The sequence below is a fragment of the Pezoporus flaviventris genome, unplaced genomic scaffold (assembly GCF_033815535.1).
Source record: "Pezoporus flaviventris isolate CSIRO_AGI_PZ_B2104156 unplaced genomic scaffold, CSIRO_AGI_Pfla_v1 ptg000013l, whole genome shotgun sequence".
NCBI classification, from domain to species: domain Eukaryota; kingdom Metazoa; phylum Chordata; class Aves; order Psittaciformes; family Psittacidae; genus Pezoporus; species Pezoporus flaviventris.
The window spans coordinates 36,413,220-36,435,002 of record NW_026892561.1 but is presented as its reverse complement, the minus strand read 5'-3'; the positions used below and the strand labels follow the sequence as shown (position 1 = coordinate 36,435,002).

General features: G+C 54.0%; 1 protein-coding gene and 1 long non-coding RNA gene across 2 annotated transcripts; both read right to left on the bottom strand.

Moving 5' to 3' along the window:
* Window positions 1–1,203: 1,203 nt before the first annotated feature.
* On the bottom strand, window positions 1,204–3,008 carry HES1 (hes family bHLH transcription factor 1). Its single transcript, XM_061452815.1, has 4 exons — window positions 2,836–3,008; window positions 2,655–2,750; window positions 2,481–2,568; window positions 1,204–1,788 (listed from the first exon to the last, which is right to left on the bottom strand). Exons 1-4 carry the CDS (start codon window positions 2,941–2,943, stop codon window positions 1,304–1,306), a joined length of 777 nt encoding a protein of 258 aa, XP_061308799.1. The 5' UTR covers window positions 2,944–3,008; the 3' UTR covers window positions 1,204–1,303.
* Window positions 3,009–9,806: 6,798 nt separating this feature from the next.
* LOC133268951 (uncharacterized) lies at window positions 9,807–12,682 on the bottom strand. The gene is made up of 2 exons (XR_009743235.1): window positions 10,762–12,682; window positions 9,807–9,973 (listed from the first exon to the last, which is right to left on the bottom strand). It is a non-coding gene; the product is annotated as an uncharacterized LOC133268951 (long non-coding RNA).
* Between the last annotated feature and the right edge of the window lie 9,101 nt (window positions 12,683–21,783).

Below are 21,783 nucleotides of genomic sequence, written 5' to 3'. Positions count from 1 at the left end.
CCCAGCACCTGGATACAGTCAAGCACCTGGCTGATCCAGACAAAAATCCAACAGGCTTTTGCAACAGGATTTGGAAGGAATCCCCAGAGTATCCTAGCACGTTTTAAAGCTGTCCGCTCTGAGTTAGGACTTGTTAATAAGGGCAATGCAAGCTGTAACCCGAGACTGCTGCTCACTCTATCTAGGGCTTGCATCTTGCCTGGAAATGGGGCATCCCCAAGTCAAAGGGGTCAGTTGCCACTCAGTTATATAGTCCACACAGCCCCGCATCACTCCCCCAGACACGTGTTTTCCATATAACAGCAGAGGAAATGCCCAACTCTATCAGAAACATATGCAGAGCATTAATCACCACGCAGAGCCTCGCTGGTGCTCAGGGCCGGGAACAGCTCTGTGCTTTTAAGTCCAGGTGGAGGTGGTGCCCAGCTCCTGCTGCAGCCTGTCAGCCCGGAGACAGGAGCGCTGGTGTCAGGTCCCGCGGAGAGCCGCTGGGTTTGTAACTCGAGAAGCTGGCAGGAGCTGCTCTCCACATCAACTGACCGCAGTCATTCGCAACTTACACCACGGCCCGGGAGCGGGCCCCTCCAGGTCCCGGGCAGGAGGCTCACCAGGGCAGCTTGGGCTGGAAGCCAGAATCTGCCTGGGCTACTCCACTCCGTCAGCCCAAGTAGCCAGGAACAGAGCAGAGAAGCCTCCTTCAGCGCGTTCACCATCTCTGCAAACATAAGCTCTTTTTAAGAAGTCTGATGAGTTGTGCTGCTCCCAAGGAAGCAGTAATTACATCTGCCCCGGGGCAGGGAGAGGGGCCAGGTAATTTCACAAGAACATAAAGGGGACAGAGGGTCTGACTGACAGTTCCAGCCTGGAGAGCAGGACAAGGCAGACCTGGAACAGCATGATCCACAGGCAGCCAGGAGCAGGGCTCCCTCCTATGCACGTATGTCAGAACTCCAATTTATCTCCAGAGGCCTTCCAAAATGGAAGAGACACTTTTATTTTAAGAGCATTAAAAACAACAAAAAAAAAACAACAAAAAAAACACACCCCCCCCAAAAAAAAAACAAAAAAACAAAACAAAAACAAACAAACAAAAAAAAACAACCAAAAAAAACCAAACCCCCGATCTTTGGTGTCACAGGGAGAAGGGGAGGGAAGGGAGAAAAAAGATCTCGTGTAAAACACGAAACACTGTCAAAGGAGTACTATAGTACAAAGGCACAATCCAATATGAACATATAACCTATGTACAGCCGTGCCAGCAGCACAGGGTGCAGTGCTCAGTCCAGTCCAGTGCCCACCACCCTCACCAGGGTCTCCAGACCGAGTCAGCTGTGCCGGGTGGCGGGCCAGGCGGCGAGGCAGCGGTGGCAGCCGAGGGTGGGCCACCATACAGGGGCAGCACAGCTCCGGCAGGAGCAAAGGCAGCGCTGGGGATGAGGAAGGCGAATTGCCCATCGGAGGCTGGCAGCATCTGGAAGCCACTGTACACCTTGGCTGCATCAGCACCTGGCTTGCAAGGGATGCCCGGGAGCGGCCCTGCAGCACTGCCTGGTGGCACCAGGGGTGGCCCAAAGGCTGCGGTTGGTGGCAGCGGTGGTGGTGGTGGGGGTGCAGGGTAGTTCATGGCGTTGATCTGGGTCATGCAGCTGGCCAGGTGGCCCAGGAGCCGGGTGCGCACCTCTGTGTTGACACCCTCACAGGTGGAGAGGAACCGTGTCACCTCGTTCATGCACTCGCTGAAGCCAGCACGGTACTTGCCCAGCACTGTGGGGTCTGTGCTCAGAGCTGCTGCAAACGGAAGAGAGGAGCACAGCAGTCAGCAGGGTCCTCAGGGAATGGGGGTGCACAGCCCACAGGTGTTACATCCTGGAGCCCTTCTAAGCCAGGAATCCAAGAAGGGAGTCCAGCCCTTCTGGTAGGGTGTCTTGTGTTCCTGGGTGCCAAGGATTCAGATGGAGAGCATGGCCCCTCTGCTACCATGTCCACCGGCATCAGGGTCCCACGTGGGGTACGTACTATCCCAAAGACTGCCCTATGGCCCTAAATACTGGGCATCCAGGTTGGGTGCACAGCTCCCCTGTGGGTCTTATGCCTCGCACCCCACCAAAACAGACTCAGGTGGGGAACACAGCTCTGTTGGTAGAGAGGACCCAAGCAAGGACTGCAGCCTCTTTCAGTGTCCCCCAGTACATGTGCAGATACAGAGCACAATGCCCCCTCCGCCCCCAACCCCCTTGTACCGGGGATACAAGTACACAGCAGAGTGCCTCTCACCACCTCCCAGTACTGGGGATGCAGCTGGGGGCTCCCTCTGTACCAGAGATAGAGGCGTAACACAGTACCCTCATCACCAGGGGTGCAGGTGTGGAGCCATGTACCCTCCATACTGAGGATGCAGCCGGCAGGGAGCACGATGCCCGAGCCCCCAGGATGCAGGCAGGAACCCCCAACCCTCTTCCCTACGGTCATCTGGGACTCACCGGTCATCTGGGCTCGCTGGAGGCTCCGCAGGTGCTTGACAGTCATCTCCAGAATGTCGGCCTTCTCCAACTTGGAGTGCCGCGAGCTCTGCGGGGACAGGCAGGGCTCAGACCGGTCCGGCGGCACCGGCCCTCCCCACGACCCCCTCCCGGGTTCCCCCCCCCCCCGCTTACATCCTTCTTCAGCGCATCCAGGATGAGCGTCTTCAGCTGCCCCAGGCTCTCATTGATGCGCGCCCGCCGCCGCTTCTCCATGATGGGCTTAGAGGACTGTTAAGAGAGGCGCCGGTCAGCCCCCGGCGCTGCTCCGTGCGGCGCTGCCCTGCCCGGCGCAACCCGGTCCCGCCGTCCTTACCTTCCTGTGCTCTGCCGCAGTCTTCGGCTTATCGGGCGTCGCGTTGACGCTGGCGGGGGTGGCGGCCACCGGCGAGGCGCTGCTCTTCTCCATCAGGTCGGCCGGCATCCTGCGCGCCCGCCGCCGCGGGAGAGGCGCCGCGGCCGCAGCGGGGGGAGGGGGGGGGAGGGGGGGAAGCGAGAGGTGGCGAGCGTGTGACCGGGAAGACCCGGGAGCGGCTGTGCGCGCGCTGCCTGGGGGCGGCGGGGCTGGCACGGCGCGGCTGCCGCGCGCCCTTGGCCGCCCCTACTTATAGCGCGCGCCGCACGCGCGCGGCTCGTGTGAAACGTCCCCCGCCGCCGTTCCCACACTCGCGCCCAGCCAATGGGCGCCGCCCGCACGCGGCCCCGCTCGTGGACGGCGCCCGCCCATTGGCTGGGGGCCGCGCGGCGGCCGCCGGCCAATGGCGCGGGGCAGGCGGGCGGGAGGCCGCGGTTAACCCCTTGGGCGCCGCCCGCGGGAAGGGCGGGGACAAGGGGCTGACCCTCGGGGAGCGGCGCGCTAATTAGCGGGTTAATTGGCCCCCGTGGCGGGCGCGGCCCCGCCTGCTCCCCTCGGGGGGCGCCGGCCACAGGCCCCGCGCTGGCTGCGCTGTGGGGGGCCGCGGCCCTCCGGGGGTGTCGGCCGGGAAGCGCCCGGCTGTGGTGGCCAGAGCCCGGCTACCGTGTGCGGGGCTTGCCGCGGCTCCCGCCTGCCCCTGCCCGCGTGCAGGTGGCACCCAGGCCGGGCACGGGCTGCGGGGCGGGGGCGGGCGGGGCTGCCAGAGCCACCGCTGTGGGCGACGCGTCCCGGCGCTCGCGCGCGTTGTGGCGCGGGTTGCTTTCGCGGCAGCGGGCAGAGGCGAAACCGCGGGTCCGTGGCGGGCGGCCGCGCTGGGGCTGCCTGAGCCGGCTCGGACAGCGCGTGGTGACCTGGGAACAGAGAACGGGAAAAGCAAAAGAAAGAAAAAGTGTTTTGCCTGGGGACTCGAATCTTTTTTCCCCTCCGCTTGACTGACTTTCTCACACTCCTGTTCCCAGAGGCTGCCAGCTAAGCCTGAGTCATCCTGCCAAGAACTAGACCTGGCCTATTCAGAAATGTGCTCCCTCGCTCTTTCTCTCCGTCTTTCTTTTCTTTTTTTTTTTTTTCTTTGAGTACACACAGCGATGTTTTTCCACCTCCTCCAGCCCCGTACCTGATCTGCACCTGTACAGGGCCAATCCCACACGTATCACCCGATCTCGCCTTTTCAGAGACCGTGAGAAAAGCAAAGTTCAAGAAAGGAGAGACGTGTTTGCAGATCTCACCGGCGCAAAGCCCCCATCCCCGCGGTGCCTTGCCTGCTGAGCCTGCGGAGTCTGAGAAAGGAAAATAAATAACAGGGAGAGTGTCGTGTTTAAAACGGCAAAAGAGTACAAATCCAGGCTTTCTTTCTGCTCCCTGATGGAGGCACAACCCCTTTGATTTAAAAGCAAAGAGCAGCCTTCAGCATGTGAGATTTAACTTCAGATGAGCAATATTTGACGTAAGCTTCAATTAGCTAGACAGCCGGACAAATTCTAGTGAGGAAAAGATCAAGCCTGCGCTGGGAAGGCACTACCAAAAATGCCTTTTTGCAGCCACCTTTGTCAGAGACAACCCATTAGCATGAAAACTGCAAAACATTTCCGGAGAGCCTAAGAAGCTCTCCAGAGCTTCTGATTTTTTCCTAATCCTGCTATTTATGTATTTTGGGGTAAAAAGAAAAAAAAATAAAAAAGAAGGTAATCTCTATTACTGAGTTGATGTTCTCCCTCCTGTAGGGATTTGCAAAGGGAGGGAGGGAGAACAGGCTGCAGTTTATGGTCGCCGGGGAGCTGCTAACTAATTGCTGGCAACAAGTCAGTGCCTCTGGGGGGTGAGATCAGGGCAGGCAGCGAGAACAGGCTGGAATCTGGAGTTTGCCAGCACTAGCAATATCCGGGACCTGGGCAGTGCTGGGCAGCAGCTGCCCTTGCCTGCTCTCCCACCCTGCCGCAGCCCAGGCCCTGCCTGCTGCAGAGCCCGTGGGAAGGGTTTCACTTTTGGGGTGTGTGAGGAGCCCAGCTGTGGAGCACTGGGCCTTCAAAAGCACCTGCTTCTGTGGAGGCTTCTTGGATCCACAGGCTGAGTGCTGCCTGGGGCATCGGGGAGGCAGTGATACTTGCATCCCTGCTCCACATCTTCTTACACATGTGAAGGCTGTGGTCCTCAAGTGGAAGCATGTATATGTGCAAATTCCCTGGGGATCAGGAGAGGAAGGGGAGGATTTGCATGGAAGGATGTCTCTGGAAATAAAGTGGCTGAGGAGAAACTTAGGCTGGAAAGAGGTGCTGAAGAGGGTTGTAACCATTGAGGGGCCTGGAACAGATCCTCTGGGCTTCTCCAGCCCTACCTTTTCTTGTGGAAGAGGTGTCAAGGTTTCAGAGGGTTTGATCAAGTGATTGAAGCCCCAAATTAAGGGGCTGCCCTACGGAGTGGCATGTCACTTATTCCATAGTCCTCTGGCAATGGTTTTATCCTTGCTCTGGCGGTCATCTTGGCTTGCAGATTGGGAATTGGCCAAAACAGATTTGGGAAGAACTTTTGGACAGCGCATTAGGACATTACTGACTGGCAGAACATCTTGGAGGAAAAATATGTTGGCGAGAAAATTTAGACTAGTTCCAGGCACAGGCCCAGGGCTGGGAAGGTGGAATAAAATAGGATGCTTCCACTGGTGCGGCATGTGGGAGGCAAGGAGGTGGCAGGGATGGCTGGGTCCTTTAGGAAGCTGCCAAGATGAGAAAAATGTTCTTCCAGAGATCCAAAATAATTTATTTCCAAAGCTTGCAGGATCCTGAATACAGAAAATATAAACCAAGTTGCTTGTAAGAGCTGGAGTACAGGTAGAGCCCAGGAATGGCACACCAAGCTTTTCCTCTCTGGGTCATGGACTGAAAACCTAGTCTGGCTGCAGCTCAAAGCCATCACGACCCTGAAGGCTGGAAAACAAGTGCTGCATCTCAGGGACATGTCCCTGGCACAGATGTCTCCTTTGGGCAGCCCTGCACACATGCCTCCACTCGTGATTCCCATCCCAGAAGCTGTTGTGCAATCCGTACCCAACCGGCTCCCCTGGGAGCTGTGATCTCAGAAACTTTGGGTGAAGGTTTCAGGGCTTATTTCCTCTCCATAAATATTTGGCAGATCTTTGGGACAAGGTCACTTTCAAACTGACTTCCTGACAAAGCTCCCTAGATGAAGGAAAGCTTTCACGGACCTTGCTTGCCTACGCACACGGTCCTTGTAGTAAAAAGGGCAGCTTTTGTGCAGCAGTGTCACTGCCCAGACCTCCCGATGGCAGGAGCAGCTTGCTGTGTAGGATGGCAACCCTGTTTTATGGAAGATCCTGTGCTCTCCTTTCCACTGGGGACCCGTTTCCCAAGGGCCTGCTGGGACCCAGGATGCCAGCACTGGCAGATGACCCTCAGGGGGCTCGCATGGTAGCTGCTTTCCTGGCAAGGACATGCTGTGCTGGAGCTGGGCTCTTTGAGCTGCCGCTGCAGAAGAGAGGCTGAAGTGTTTGTTCATTTTTAGTCCCTTGTGTGTGAGTCAGGCCGGGTGTGTGAGCGCTCTGGCCATTCTGTGATGACACTCCCTGCATTGGGAGGGCATCTGTGGGCTCCAGGAACTGGTAACCTTCCTTCTGTTGCCCACACTACCAGGCAGGCATCCCAGGAATGGTGTGGGAAGCTGTGGGATGAAGCAGCCAAAGCTTTGCTGGAGTAGAAAAGCACCACTCTGAGAAACTCCAGCGTCACTAAAGACAGGCATTGAAAAACCATTTTCATCTCCCTATCCCAGCACAGGCTGTAGCACAGCTCTGCACTGAGGAGGGCTCTGGGACAAGAGCCAGGATACCTGGATCTCTTGCTAAGCTGATTCCTTTTGGCAGGCTCCTATCCTGTTGAACCAAGGAAATGTTGCTGGGTTGCTGGCGGGGAGGGCATTCTGGCAGCTGTGAAATGCCACCCATGTGGATGGGAATTCCCTTCCTGCCCTGATACCCGTGGTGTTACTTCAGAGATTGCTGATTGGGCTGGAGCAGCCACGTGTGGCAATGGGCATGAGATGGTGCAGCCCCAGGTTTCCCCCTTGTGCCCTTGCAGAGCCCCAGCTCCAGCCTGGTCCTCCCCTGGCAGCGAGGGCTGGGTGCTGGCAGGTGCTGCAGCAGGGAACAGGCAGTGGGAGCATCTCCAAGTTGTTTTCAGGGCTTGGACCTGTGTCTGCCACTGCAGTCACCAGCCAGAGACTGGGAGCTGCCTTATGCCCTTCTCTTAGAGATGCTCTAAGGTTCACTGGCCCACGAATTTGCGGTCTGCTGGCCATGGCACGGCAGTCGTGCTTCAGCACAACAGCCAGTGTCTTTGACATGATATAGCAGCTTCAGGCAGAGGGACATTCAGCTGAGCCTGCATCCCTCAGAGAACCAGAAATAAATTCGCAGTCACTGCTGTGCTCCAGAGAGGAGGAGTGTCTCTCAGCTGTCATCCTTTCTGATCCTGTCATCCTCCTGTGTGGTGGGAGGTGTTGGCTGTGAGAGCCGAGTTATTTATTTAATAAGATCCCACTTGTGTTGCTGCCTGAGGCTGCTGTCTCTGTGCTGGAGCCATGGTGCTTGTATGCTTGCAGAGCATGGGGAGGCCCTGCAAGCTGTGGAGCCTTGGTCCATACATGAAAATACCTTGAGTTTGGCAGTGGTGGGGCTGGAGGAGGTTAATTATACAGAAAATATCCCTGACCCAAACACGGGGTAGCAGGCACCCTCTTGAGAGCCTCCAGGCAAAGGTGGATGTGCATCAGCTCCACATCCACTGAGTCCAGCCCTGAGCCTGCATTTGTGTGCTGAGCCATATGTGATCCCTGGCATGCTGTGGCTGTAAGAAGCCCCGCAGGCTTTTCCAGAACATGGCTTTTAAGTCAGATCAGACCAGCAGTGCACTTTGCAGCCCAGCTGTGTACAGCTGGATCGGCGCGGCAGGGGGCCGGGAAGACACAGGCAGGAGCGTGGCATGGTGGGAACCTCTCCAGCCACCCCCAGCGCAGGGAAACAGAGCCTGGTTGCATCAGATTGCCCTCGAGTCCCAGCACACAAGCCCTTGTCTGTGCCCCCTCTGCCCTCTTCCCCCTGCCCTGCTGGCACACACAGACAAGGGCAGGTGGGAGCATGGCATGCAGCTCACTGGGGACTCAACCTTCACCATCTGCAGGCTCATAAATCCCACAGGGCCAGCCCTTGACCGCAGCATCTGTGGTCCTCTGCAGGGTGATCAATCACATTTCCCAACATGATTCCCTCTCCTTTGCATTAATCAGTCCAAGAAGGCAGCCTGGACTGATCACAGACCCAGAGCTTTCTGTTAAATTCACCAGCTGATCATCCTCTCTTATTCCTGATGACATGAATTGGCAGCAGGGAGAGCAGTGTGTAAACTGCATATTGTCCTCAAAACCCTGGCAACCATAGCGATGCAGAAAGATAATATTTGGGACCTTTGGGAGGTGTTGCAATAGGCAGCCCTGCCTGGCCCTGGGAAGCTCAGCTGAGGGCAGTGCAGGCAGGCAGGCAGGCCAGCCAGCACAGTGGCTTCGTGCCCCACTGAGGGCAAGGAAAGAGGTGTCAGCCCTCCTGGTCTGACCTGGTCCCAGAGCCCTTGGGACACCAGGCATTTCCCCTTGGCAGATGAGATCCATCACAGCTTGCCAGCCCTCCCATTTCCATTATTCCAGTATCAATTTATTCAAGAAAACACAGGAGGCCTCAGGGTGCATTCTGTTGCTACTGCAGCATAGATCCTTTGCACAGCCAGTGTCTTTCTTGAAGTGGTAAGTAGATGGACTCTGATAAATCCAGGGTATGATGATTCATGTACACTTGGCGCCTGATCTCCCCAGCGTCTTCAGTTTTGTTTTAGCTTGGGAGAGTTATGGAGAGAATTAGCCTATCTCAGTAATATTTTAACGTATATGTAATTTGATTGCCACATTCCTAAAATCAATATTCATTATTCAAGGTGATAGCAGAGCTAAAATTAGTCCTTCAGCTATATCAAGAATATCAGGATGAGCATGTGTTATTAGTATTAGCAACTTTATGAAGACACATGTCTTAATATATGTGGGTTGGGTGTCAGGGCTTGGTGCTAATCTGGGTGCCAGCACACCCTCAGCATCATCCCTGCCAGATCCTGCCCTGCGTCCTGCCTGCCGCAGTCCTGGTGGGCCACCTGAATTACACCAGAGTTAAGCTGCAGTGGCAGGTGAGGCGACCCAGGGCGGTGTGCCAGAGAGACACGGGGATGTTGGGGTTTTGTTTATTTTCATGCACAGGGTGTTCAGGTCTCATGTGGGAGGTGGTGATTTGAGATCCTCAATTAACGCATTCTAATGGCAGAGCAGGGTGCGTGCTAGGATGGTGTGGTTTTCTCCCTCATTTTCCTTCTTTCTCTTGCTGATTTGCTGCCAAACCCCTTCATGAGCCCCTTGGACATGTGTTAACAAGGGGTAGGATTTTTGGAAACTTCCTGTGCATTCTCCATTTGCTTTGGTTACACATGGCCATACATGTGCTAGTCCAAAGCTGTGTGCTGGAGACCACGCAGAAGAACTGCATTTCTCATACAAGTTAATATGAGAGAAGGGGAGGTGGAGATATTTTACACGCAAGTCAAGAATTGATGTGTTACTAATTGCTGTTGTAGAAAATATTATCCCTCAGAGGATGTTGTTATTTTATAAACAAGGGGGTAATTTACAGCTCAATTACTTAAATCATGAGTTAATTGCCAAGCATAATGAATAAATACATTTGCAAGTACAAAGTTTAATTTGCACAGATTCTAGTCGTCTAGGCATTAAGAGGCAGATCAGTATTTGATAAGTAATCTGGAATGTTGTATGAAATGACATTTATTTTCACATGTAATCCAAATGACGAAATGTTCTGAAATGAGATTTCAAGGGCCTTGTCCTTCCTTCCCTGCAATGAAGGGCAGTGTTTTCATCAGCTACTCCAGAAATGGGTTCAGGCTGCCTGGCAGCAGAGAGGAAGGCAGGAATCCTTCAGGAGTGACAAAGAGAGCAGAGTAGCAAGCCTAGGTTCATGCAGGTGCAATTGTTTTGATACTACAAAATGCAAAGAGAGAGTGCAGAGACAAAAATTGAGGATGCCTGCAATGGGCTTGGAGTTAGTGTTAGCTGACAGCAGCACGGCTGCAGAGCTGGGAGTACTTCTGGAGATAAAGGGGAGATGTTAGTGCCACTGCCCTAGCACTGGTGAGGCTTCGGCCCTGTGCAAGGATGCAAACAGAAGCAGTGGCAAATAAACCCAGCAAAAGGGGGTTTTGCAGCCCACTGCTGTACGTGCTTGCTGCTGCTCACAGCACTGGAGGCTGCAGGACTTAGTACCTGTCACAGGCATGTCTCATCCTCTGGGGCATGAGGAACCCTGCCTGCTACCTGCCTGCTGCCTGCACACCGCCTGCCCACTGACTGCACACTGCCTGCTCGCTGCCACAGTGGGTGTCAGAGCTGGGGCTGGTTGCTGCTGCCTTGAGTAAGAGACAAACAGCAGGCACCTGCACTTCAGTTGCTACTGAATAATCTTGGGCTACTGGTGCCCTTTCGTAGGATCATATCTTTATTGGAGGCTGTTAAAGCCAAACCTCCCAACAGCAATAACATGACTACAAAGCATTTCTAAGAAAAAAGTACGTGGGAATAAGGGAGATACTGAGATCCCAGCCAATTTCAGTACAATACAAGTCTGAAGTATCCTTATAAATTTAACAAGTCAAATTTAAACGTATACAAGGCTCAGGAGCATACAGGAAACAGGATCAGCCAAACCTTCAAAGGCCCATCGTTGTCTTTCAGAAAGTCCACTGAAAGGCTCATGCCATAAAAAAGGTGTATTCACATAGCTGATAGAGTGATAAACCTGGTGGAGAAATGCCAGCAACCAGAGCGGGCAGGGATGCCCACTTCAGGGATGTCACAGTGAGTAGCCCAGCCTGTTGTTACGGTACCCTTTGTCCTGCTCTCTCTGCAGTAAAATAGGGCCCTTTTGGTGTAAATCTGGAGAGACTTCGGTAGGTGATTTCCTCCTAGGCAAGCAGCACCCCTTGCCAATGGCTTTATGATGGGTCAGCCAGCCTGTGAAATCTCCCTGCTGGAGATTGGCAAGGTAATAATGCTCATTCCTTGCCTGGCACCGTCTCCATCACACTCCTGAGCAGCACAAGCCACAGCCAGGCATGCAGCATATGGCAGTGACTTCTCTGTCCTCTGTGACATACACTCTGGATACCACAGGCAAGAGAGGACAAGGAGAGAGCTAGAAAACACAGCTTGTGCTGCATGCCCAGAAGTTTATGCCTGTTTTCTCCTCAGACCTGAAGGCACCTGTGGATTCAGAGCATGTCTGCTATAGGCACCTGGAGAAGGATCTTGAGGGGACCTCACTGACTGCTGCAATGTGGAAACTGTGCGAAAAGCTCCCGTCTGCCCTATTTAACTCCCAGATTAATAGCTAAATGCGTTCATGAAATGCTAGAGACCCACATCTCATTCAGTCTGCCTGAATGGTGTCAGCATGGCCAGCTTACCATACCTGATCTTTCCTTCTGTGTGTTATTTGTGGACAGCAGGCTATATTCTGCCTTCATCATGTGCCATTGTGTGTTTGTACATTTTACCCATCTGTTCGAAAGCAAGAAGCAGTGCCATATGACTTAAGCAACCAGCCATGCTCTCTAAATAGCAAAGCATCCAAGCAAGCTAGATAGCAAACCATCCAAAGGCTGCAGCAGAATGTCAGAAAAGTGTCAGGAAAATGCCCTGCCACAAAGACATTGGAAAAACCAAGGTAATTTCATGGCTTGTTTGTGAGTGGGAAGCAAAACCACCCCTCTGAAGAGGCCAGCAGCTCTGGGATGTGTGTTGAAGGACCTGGCATGGAGGAATTTGTGAACCATAAAGCTTTGTCAAAAATAATTTTTAAATGAAATGCAGTGTCCTAGCAAAACACACGCCTGAGACATAAAGCAAAACCAAAGTACAAAATGTGGTGTTTAAAGGCTGGATTCTGTCTCATGTGAATAGAAGCCACATGCATGCATCTCAGATCACATTTTGGCCTGATTTGAAACTGTGCTTGTAGGGGTTGCAGCAAGAGCAGGCAGAGGAAGGCTCCATGTTCTTTTATGATCCTCTAGACCAGACGAGCCTTTCTGTGCTTCCCAGAGAGCAGAAAGGCTCTGACACCAGCCCCTGTGTGCATTAGTTCCCCAGCTGCGGGGTGAAGCGTCCTGTGGCTTCACCAGGCAGTGAGGCGGCTCAGCTGCTCACTCCACATCAGGAGCAGGCAGCAGCAATGCCACTTACACCTGCCTGGAAGCCAGGTCCAGACCTGCAGCTCTGTGCCTGTGCTGCCCCAGGCAAGTTTGGGGCTGGTGAGCTCCCAGCGACACCACCATCCACGAGCATCCTGCAAAAGTGCTGGTACCGAAGCTTAACCTTTATTAATAGGAGGGAGGAAGAAACAATGCTGGCAAAATATTGTCAAATACTTCAAATTAATGATTAATTTTAGATGGGGTAATACTGTTTGATGTGGTCTTTTCTGGTTTAAACAGGAGAAGGGTGATTCACTCTAAAGGAATTTATAAAAACATAAGTATTTGCTCATGGACAATAAATACTGGGGCAGATAAAAAGGGGGATGAAGTGTTCAGCATCGTGATAGTAACTCCGCTAGAGAAAACTTTTGACCTTCTCACATCTTAAATCAATGTGTTTCCCCCCACCCCGCTCTCCTCCAGGCCTGCCCTTGAGGCCGCGGGGACGGGTAGGAGGGAGTGTGCTGGGCTTGCCTTGAGCTGCATCGCTGTTAGGTCCCCCTGTCTCCCTCCTGTCCCCACAGAAAGGCTCAGGTGCTGGCACCCAGCAAGGGGCATGGGGCAGCACCCGACAGCAGTTTACACAATCTGTGTACACAGCGTAATCTGTCAATTTGCCTGTTGTAAATGTAAAGCGTATAAACGCGGTGCTAAACCGCTGTGGTTTACAGAGCTGCCCCGCCTGGGAAGCTGAGATTTACACTGCCCGCTGGCGAGCCGGGCGTCTGTCCCGTCCCGGCCTGCTCTATCCTGCCCCCTCCAGCGCTGGCCGGAGGGATGCCCAGGAGGGATGGCTGCAGGCAGCAAAGAACCCATTAATAACCCAGACGAAGCTGCATAAGAGGCGCTGGCAGCACCGCGCGTGCCCCACAGCACCTGACGGCCCTCGGATGTGTACCTGGAGGAGGGAGCTTGCTATCTACCTTTCCCGTGGGAATACGATGCAGCCAGGATAACCCCCAGACCTTGCTGGGGCTTTGCCAGTGCCATTAAAGTGTTGACGGCTGCTGATTACCCTGACACGATGGTGGTTTTATTGAGACAAGATTAGCCACTCGCCGCACTTTGAAGGGAGGCCGGGTACACACCACCACCAGCTGTCCCCTCCCAGGAAGGGCTCCAGAGCCTCTCTTCACACCGGGCTTTTTTTGCTTTACAAAATCTATTTTCCCCCTAAAGCTAACAGTATGGGGGTGAGCGTGGGGAGCGGATAGGGCAGTCCCCGAGCTCGTGTCCGGCCTCTCCGCAGCTGAGCCCCTACCTGCAGCTGTTCCCGCAGCATAGCCTTGCAGGCTGTCAGCGGGCCTTTCATCACAGACCCCACTGACATCATCCTTTCCAAAACACCTGAGCTCCTCGTGGTCCCTGTGCTCGTAACACTTGGAAGTGACAGCGGCTTCTGGTTTCAATTAACCCAGGGGCAGTTTGAGGACTATGTGATTGCACAGGAACAGAGGGGAGAGGAGAAAAGGCTTTTTTTCCGAGCAGCAGCAGCAGCAATGGAGCGTGTGGGTGAGGAGCTCCTGTAAAAAGCAGATGGTTTCTCTTTCCTTCCTCCTTCTTTTGCTCATCTTTCTCTCTCTCTCTCTTTTTTTTTTTTCCCCTCAATTCTGTGGAACTGACAACCCAACAGCACATTTTTCACCTTCAAAGCTTTGCTGAAGGGAATTCTCCACTGCTATTTCATTTCTTCCTGATGTTCACAGATCGTAAAGCAAACGACCTCTGGAGAATAGGGAGAGCAGATCTATCCCGTGGTCACAGCAGAGGACCAGACCAGCACCCTTGGTGCATGACAGCCTTTCTCCAGTGGTTAGCAGCCAGGGGAAGCACACATACATCTGCCTTTGGATGCTGAGTACCAAACATAGCACCACAGTCAGATGCTGCTGACACTGGAATAAGGGACACACAGAAGTTTGCAGAGGTCCATGAATTCCACCTTGGACAGGCATAGGGATAACAGCCGTGATCAGAGGCTGCTTGCATCAGGGGAAAGCAGGCACTGAAGTCCCTGTGCTGGTCTTGCTAACTAGGTTTGCTGGTGCTGTCCCAGAAGGAGACACACTTGCAGGCCAGCAAAGGCGGGTCCCATCTGGAGCCTTCCTCCCACTGCCTTCCCACGGTCATGCAGCAGCCAGAGATCCCAAATCTTGTGTGTTCGTGAGGTGTAGGGAGGGAGGAAGCCATAATCCCATGAAAACCCATCCCACAGTGTGATGGATACTTAAATTACTCTTACCCGTGTCAACACGTTCAATGCCTTTCGGAAGAAAGGTAGTTAAAAGAGGTGTAAATGGAAAATAAGACTGAAGGACAAACAGGGATAAAGAGTTCAATCATGCTAATGTGAGATCTGCTTTTAAGACACCATTATCAGACCTGGCAGGGCTAGGTGATTGCTGCCCCCTGCAATGCATGGCAGTGCTGTTCTTGCCGTGGGAAGATGCTCTACGAAAAGGAGGAGTGAGAATCCAGCCCAGAAGCTGCAGCACAGGGAGGGACAGGAATGAGGAATGGTGGCCAGTTGTTCTTGGAGGGCTGGGGGAGGACACTGGTCTGCTTTCATCAGTGACTTGGACACTGAAAGGGAGCATTTGTTTGCAAGATGTGTTTCCCCAGCCAGGAAAGTGAGATGTGGAGGCTGGTGTGGGGCTGGGAGCCACTGCCTGGTCCCCCAGGGCTGCTTGTGAGGGTGGGCAGCGGGCAATGCGCTCCCTACATGTGCACAGCTGAGTCAGAGGAAGAAAACTGCAGAAGGGAATGACAAAACTGCCAGGAAGACAAATGGGGCTGAAATATCACTGGGATCGGGAGGGTCTGGAGCAGCTCCTGGCAGGAGTGGCAGCAACCAGAAAATAACCTCATTGCTCCCTGGGGCCTGAGCCCACGTGTGAGAGGGATGAGCTGGCATGGGCTGGTGAGGTACGAGTGTCCCCTGTGCTGCATCTCCGTGTCCTAATTCACCACCACTTGCACAGGAGCACAAGCTCGTTCCTCACCATGAGCCTGCAGAGGAGGTGCTGGAGGCAGAGGCAAGGAGCAGCCAGCCCCGTGGGGTTTGTCACTGGGGATGTGTCACCTCTGATACCAGCTCTATGCCTTGAAGATGTCCCTTGCCTAAGGAAAAGCCACTTAGAGGCTCCGTACCCTGGGGGTGAACAGCCCATGGAATAATCCTGGATTGGGATGTGGGTTGCACTGAAAGGATGGTGCACAGTGATGCCACCCCACACTGCGATGCTGCCAGTAGTGCAGAGCCACAGTTCTGAGCTGGGTCCATCCTCATCTCCTGGGGGTCCCGGGACCTGCTGACCAAAACTTGGCAGTGTTGGGGTGAAAGCTGGTTCTCTTTGAAAGCACTCCAGCCGCACTCCCCGTGTGCCATGGGAATGCCCGGGAGGATGAGGGCACCGCTCACCTCATTCCTACCTGCACCCTCCCATCCAGCCCCCCTTCTCCCCCCTCCCTCCCCCCCCCCCTCCAACCAGGACCGAGGGTTGAGGATGGCTGTGGGGCTTGCCGGCAGCCCGGGGCAGCCTGATGGGGCCTGGAGCCAGCCCAGTCAAAGAGTTGATAGTTTTCACACCCTGTCAGCCTGATGAACAGCCCCTCTCCCTTGGCGCTCAGCGCCTGCAAGGGTCAATTACGGCGATTACTTCAAGGAGTCAAACCGGCTGCTGGCAGCACTGGAGAAAATCTTTGTTTCGGGTTTGGCTTTGTCACAGGAAGGAAAGAAATGCCTGGGTTTGTAGTGTGGGGGGAAGGAGCCTTTACTGTACGTGGGGCAGAAGCCAGGGGTGTCTGGGTGTTTGGGTGGGAGAGGATTACCCGGGTGTTTGGGGCAAGCCGCTATGTTCTGCTAGTGTGATTCTGAGCAGCAGCTGGGGCTTGTGCAGCCCCCAGCTCACTTGGGCACTCAAGAAAGGCCTGAAAGCAATCCAGCAGTTGTAGGGAGCAGCTAACAAGTGATGGAGACAGCCTTCAAAAGTAGATGTGGTGTGTAATGTGAGAAACAGAAAAGAACAAAACACTGGCAAGTTAAAAGTAGTCACAATAGAGGTGATTTAAAAGTCTGAGGAATTTGCTAAAGGTATTAAAAGCTGAAAATAAGCTTGTTTGCATACATGGCAGGAGCAGGGAATGAGCCAGCCAGCCAATGCAGGCTGTGGATGGTGGAGGCATGAGCAGGGCACCCAAGGAAGGCAAAGCCTCAGTAGAAAAGCTGAAGGGTGGTTTGAAGATCAGGGAGGATGCTCAGGCAGTGCCCCATGGCAGCCTTCCTACGGGGCTGTGCCGTGGGGCACATCCCATGGCAGGGGCCTGCCAGAGGTGTCTTCCGACAAAGAGAGGAGCTGCGGAGTGGCACATGTCTGGAACAAGGCAATGCCAGCCCAGCCGGGGCTGGTAACCAGCTGCTCCTGCCAGCCTGGGGCAGAGTGGGGAAAGCAGCATCAGCCATAGCCAGAGGGGTCAGGGGAGTCATGGGCAATTTGGGAGAAGTGATCTATAACTGTCTGGGTCAATGCAGCACTTGGAGAAGACTGAACACCACCTTTCAGGAGGAGGACATGCTTTGCTAATCAGCCAGGTCCGTGAGCATGGGGAGCAGAGCAATGTGCCCGGCATGGGGCAGCGGCACTTCCAAAACGGTTTTGCCTCATCACCTCTCCAAAAGTCCCTGAACGCCTAGTGGACCGGAGGGACATTTGCCTAGCAGGAAGAAAACAGCTGGTTAAAAGACTGTAAAGCTGAAGCAGGAGCTCACATTGTTAAACTTCAGGCTGATAAACTGACAGATGAAATTCAGTATTGATAAAGGCAAAGACAACCTGCAGAAAAGCAGCCCTAACTAGCCATGCGGACCCTGATCTCCCCTTCTGCAATGCTTGGTGAGAGCCAGGACAGCAACCATAATGCATGACTGTGGAAGGATTAGAGAGCTACTAAAGAGAACCTTCTCCTCTTGAGTATTATGTGCAGATTTTTTTCTCATAAAGGATGTAACAGGTATAAAGGACTGTAAGGATGCTTGGAAGTAGAGTTTGGAGGCATGGTGAAGAAAGATGAGTTGTCCAGGTCACACAAGCTTGGAAAAGCTGAAGGGAGATGATAAAGGTCCCAGAAGCCAGAGTGGCAGGTGGAGGTAGAGCTAGCATCAAACTGGGAACAGTGCAATAACAGCGAGAACAAACCCAAAGCAAAGAGGAGGAAGCCGTTGCCTTCACCAGGCACTGCTCAGCTGTGGAACTTTCTGCCACAAACTGCTGTGGCAGACAAAAGTGCATGAGGTGGGGAAAGCTGCACCCACTGATGCTCTGAGTCAGCCTGTCACAACAGCAAGCAGCTGGGATGAGCTTGCTCACACCCACCTCACTGCCCTGCTCCCCTGCCAGCCCCATACCTGCCAGTGTCACCAGTGGGGTGCTAGGGGCTGGCACCACTCCCACAGGAGCAAGTTTATATCAGCTCCTGATGCACTGTGAGCTGCCGGTCCTTGGCCTGGGAAAGTGAAGAAGTGACCAGAACACCAGACCATGAGGCTGACGTGAGCGTAAAGAGGCACCTTCTCAGACGCAGTCAGGCATGGAGCTGTGCCCTTGTGCTTTGCTTCCCATGTGCCATGCTCTGGCTCTGAGCTGCTGGGCAGAAATCCTCCCTGGCCTGCCTCTGCTGCACAGCACCTTCACCCCTCCCTGGCTTTTATGAGCAAGACTTGACTGAGCTTTTCTCTGTTGGATTGAAAAACATCTTGACTCAGGAAGAAAAAGAAGCTGAACCTGCCTCTGCATCACACTTGGGCTGTCACAGGCGTCTGGGCTGCAGGTGCTGGATGCCCAACCTGGTGCACCTGCAAGTAGAGTGAGGCAGGAGGGCAGCAGGGCTTGGTGTGGCTGCTGGCAAGCTGTTTCTTTCTGGTGCAGAGCCATTTGCTGCATGTAAGGCGGGTCAGCCCTGCTCTGAGCCTGGAGCACCAGCAGCAGAGCTCAACATCCTCCACAGCTCCGCACCAGCATCTGACGCCCAAAGGCACATCCGCAGGCAGCCCCCCGGCTCCTCCTGCCCGCAGCCTGGCACCCTGCCCCACTGCCATGCCGCTGCCACCCCGCACATGAGGGCCGTGGGCAGAGGCCTGGCTGCAGCATCGCTCACCCTCCAGGGTGCGGGACAGGGGTGGGATTTGCGGAGATTATGCCGGAGGAATTACAAAGGAGCAGACTTTCCCACAGATGCTTCAATTGCCGCTCTGAGAAAGTGTGTGAGCCCTGGTGGCCCGCCTGCCTCACGGTGCTTTGGGGAACGCACAGGAACAGCACACATGGTTTTTAATAATTAAGTAACTTTAATTGTCCTGGGAAAGCAGCGCTTGCCTTGGGGCACTCTGCGCTCATAATTAATGTTACCGGGAGAGATTACGGTAAAGAGAACTGAGAAATGATTCACTTTTGCTTTTTAAGCCTCTCCGTGTTAAAGCTGTATTATCCCTCAGTTTAAAGCCTCATTTAGCTGTGAAGAAAACCAGTGTACTGGGGCGGGGGGGGTGGGGGGGGTGGGTTGAGGGCAGGGGAAGGAAGGCAAAGCATCCTGACAAATTACAAACAGCCACAGCAGCTGTGGCAGGATGGGAGCCAGTGGCCGATGTGCCTGGTAGCATCCCTGGTGTGTCAAGCAGCACCATGATGGAGAGCCCGGAGGAGCGGAGGATGCTCATCATCAGCCTGGGCCCTGGGTTGGTGTGTGTGTAATTCCCGTTGCAACTTCTTGCTTTAAGGCTCTGAAGGAAGCTGCCAGTGCAGAGCTGCCAGGCAGTACCAAAGCAAAGGCTGGTCTCTCCGGGTCCCCCTCAGTTATGCACCAGACGGCCAAATCCTAAGAAGCCTGAATCTGAAGAAGTGTGACTTCCTCCTTGGAGTCAAAGGGTGACTAGCCCTTTGTAAATCCAATTTATTCCAAGTAAATAAGTGTTTGGCACCCTAAACATGGCTCTGCTTTTCTGCCATGACCCGCTCCCAGTCCTCCAGAGGACGGTGATTTCCTGCAGCAACGCATCCCTTGACTCAGCCATGAAGTGAGCAAGCGCTCCTCCAGGATGTACCTGGCAAGGGTGGCAAAAGCCCCCATGTCGGGCACACCTCAAGCGAGCTGAACCCTGGAGCCCCTGGGAGGCCCCTGGACCTCCCAGCCCTCATTCTCACGCAGCTGCCTGCCCCTCCAGGGCTGCTGAGCCAGGAACGATTCATTCAGCTCACAAGCGATGCTGAGAGCCAGCATGGCCCAAGCCCCACGGGGAGCCCAGTTGACAGGCTTTGCTGGTGCAGCACAAAGAGGTGGGCAGTGACGGAGGGATGAAAATCCTTCCCAGTGTGTGCATCGCCTGGGATCTGTGGCGCTTGCTGGTGCGTTTCACCCACTTTAAAACCAACAATATATTGGACTAGAGCATCTCTTTTCTTTCTTTTTTCCCCTTCTGTTTCTTTTTATTTTCTCCTTCCCCCCGAAGCAAATCACTGGACTCACACAGGACACAAGGTATTTTACTCTATAGAAATCCTTTTTTCAGGCAACTATGTCAAGAATGTTTTCATACTTTGGGCTGGATGGGGAAAAAAAAAAAGGGCTTAATCCCCTGAGATGGTTATTTCTCTGAAAACAGACATGCAAATGCTGGACTTGTCAAACCTTAAAATGTTTTCTTTATTCAGGGAATTACTGCCTGCCTGCTGAGCCTGGGTAATGCTGACAGGCTAAGCCCGGGGCCTTGGCAGCAGAGCATGCAGAGTGTGGGAAAGGGCGGCTGAGGCACGCGCCAGATAAGATCATACAATAAATGATACAGCCCTCCGGAGCACACGGCCACTTTCATATGCAAACAGGCCTCCCGGTACACACACACACGTGCGCACACACGCTTCCAGAGCAGGATGCAGCACCTTGCAGCATGCCCAGGCAGACGCACCCGCACATGCATGCAGATGGCCGCATGGCTGATGGGGCAGCGCAGCACTGGGGATTACAGGGGTGCTGGGATACAAGGGGATACAGAGGGTCCCAGGATGGGTTTCGCCCAGCCTGGAAAACATCCTAGGTGCTGGAGGAGGAGGGATCTTCTCAGTGACCCATAGTCTGGTCAGGCATGTTCCCTAATCATTGTGTCATGCTTCAGTGGCTGCATTTTGGTGCATCTGGTGCCTGGGTTCCTGTTGCGGTTGAAGGGTGGTGGCTTGCACACCCTGCTGACATCCCACGAGGAGGGAAAGCCATCATTTAAGCCCTTTGCTAGTTCTGTCTTTGAACAGTAGTCTAAAGCCTGGCAACAGGACCCAAATGGTTCAGAAGAGGACAAAGGTAATCCAAAATGCACGGACTTTTAATTGTATTTTTTTAAGTTAGCGTGTTGCTTTTGGCCTAAGTGAGGCTTTTTGGTGCATGTTCCTGGGGCTGGGCAATGCAGCCACAAGGTCTGCTTTCTGACAAGGATTCATTTCTAAACAGAAGCAAAGAGCATGACCCTGCTGATGGGAGCAGTAGGACTGATGGTGCCATGTCCCTACTGCCCATGGGAGCAGAGCCAGCCTCCCCGCAGGGAGCCACAGGGCCCTCACTTGAGCCATTTTCATTTTCTTTGCAGCGTGAAAACCTGATTCAGCCAGGGTGCAGGCGGGCAGGATGCTGGTGTGAGCCTCCCTCGAGCCCTAAGTGTGGCACTTGTACATTTGTTTTAATAACCCAGTGCCTGGCGACCCGCAGCAGGCAGTGGAGGGCAGCTGTCACAGGTGATAGAGCTGGTGGGTCACATAGCCGTCTGCAGCCAGTGACCCGCACTCCAAGCGGCGCCAGGGTAGAAACGATGGCTGCTGAGCTACTGAAAGTGCACCAAAAGCCACTGTGGGAGGGAGCTGAGATGTGGAGCCAAAATGAGCTCCTTTGGGGACCCAAGTGCCACCTGAGAGAATTGCTGGCATCAGCCTGGACCCCAGTGATCGTGGTCACCCTCTCCCATCCCATCACGGCAACATGTCCTGCTCCAGCATCATCACCCACATGTGCTGCTGGGACATGTTTTGCAGGGAGTGTCACTTAGTTAATCTCAGCACAGCTCTTAACCTGAGCTTAGCTTTCGGCACAGTTATGGTTGCATTTTTAAGGCATGCAAGAGCCTGAGTGTGTGGGCAGAAGGCTGCTGAGCACATGAGGGGTGGCAGAAAGAAGTGGTCAGTGATGGATGGCTGCCCCTGCAGCCCCAGTGCTCTGCACAGTCACAAATCACAGCTCCTCACTCCTCGCTGCTCTCAAGGTAGCTAGGGAAGGGGGAGAGGGAGGGTGGGGGAATCCTGGCGTCTCACTCTCGGCTTAATACGGTGCATTCACACAGATAATCTGTCAAGGAAAAAATGAGCCAACAAGCTATCTATTCTTGTCTGCGCTATTTTCCCATGTCAGAAACAGGCTGGGCTGAAAAATGTAGGTTTCC

Coding starts and splice junctions, on each gene's coding strand:
- HES1 (XM_061452815.1), bottom strand. CDS start 2,943: ATGCCGGCCGACCTGATGGAGAAGAGCAGCGCCTCGCCGGTGGCCGCC. Junction 2,569..2,654: donor TGGATGCGCTGAAGAAGGAT/GTAAGCGGGGGG, acceptor CTGTCCCCGCAG/AGCTCGCGGCACTCCAAGTT. Junction 1,789..2,480: donor CCAGCGAGCCCAGATGACCG/GTGAGTCCCAGA, acceptor TTCCGTTTGCAG/CAGCTCTGAGCACAGACCCC.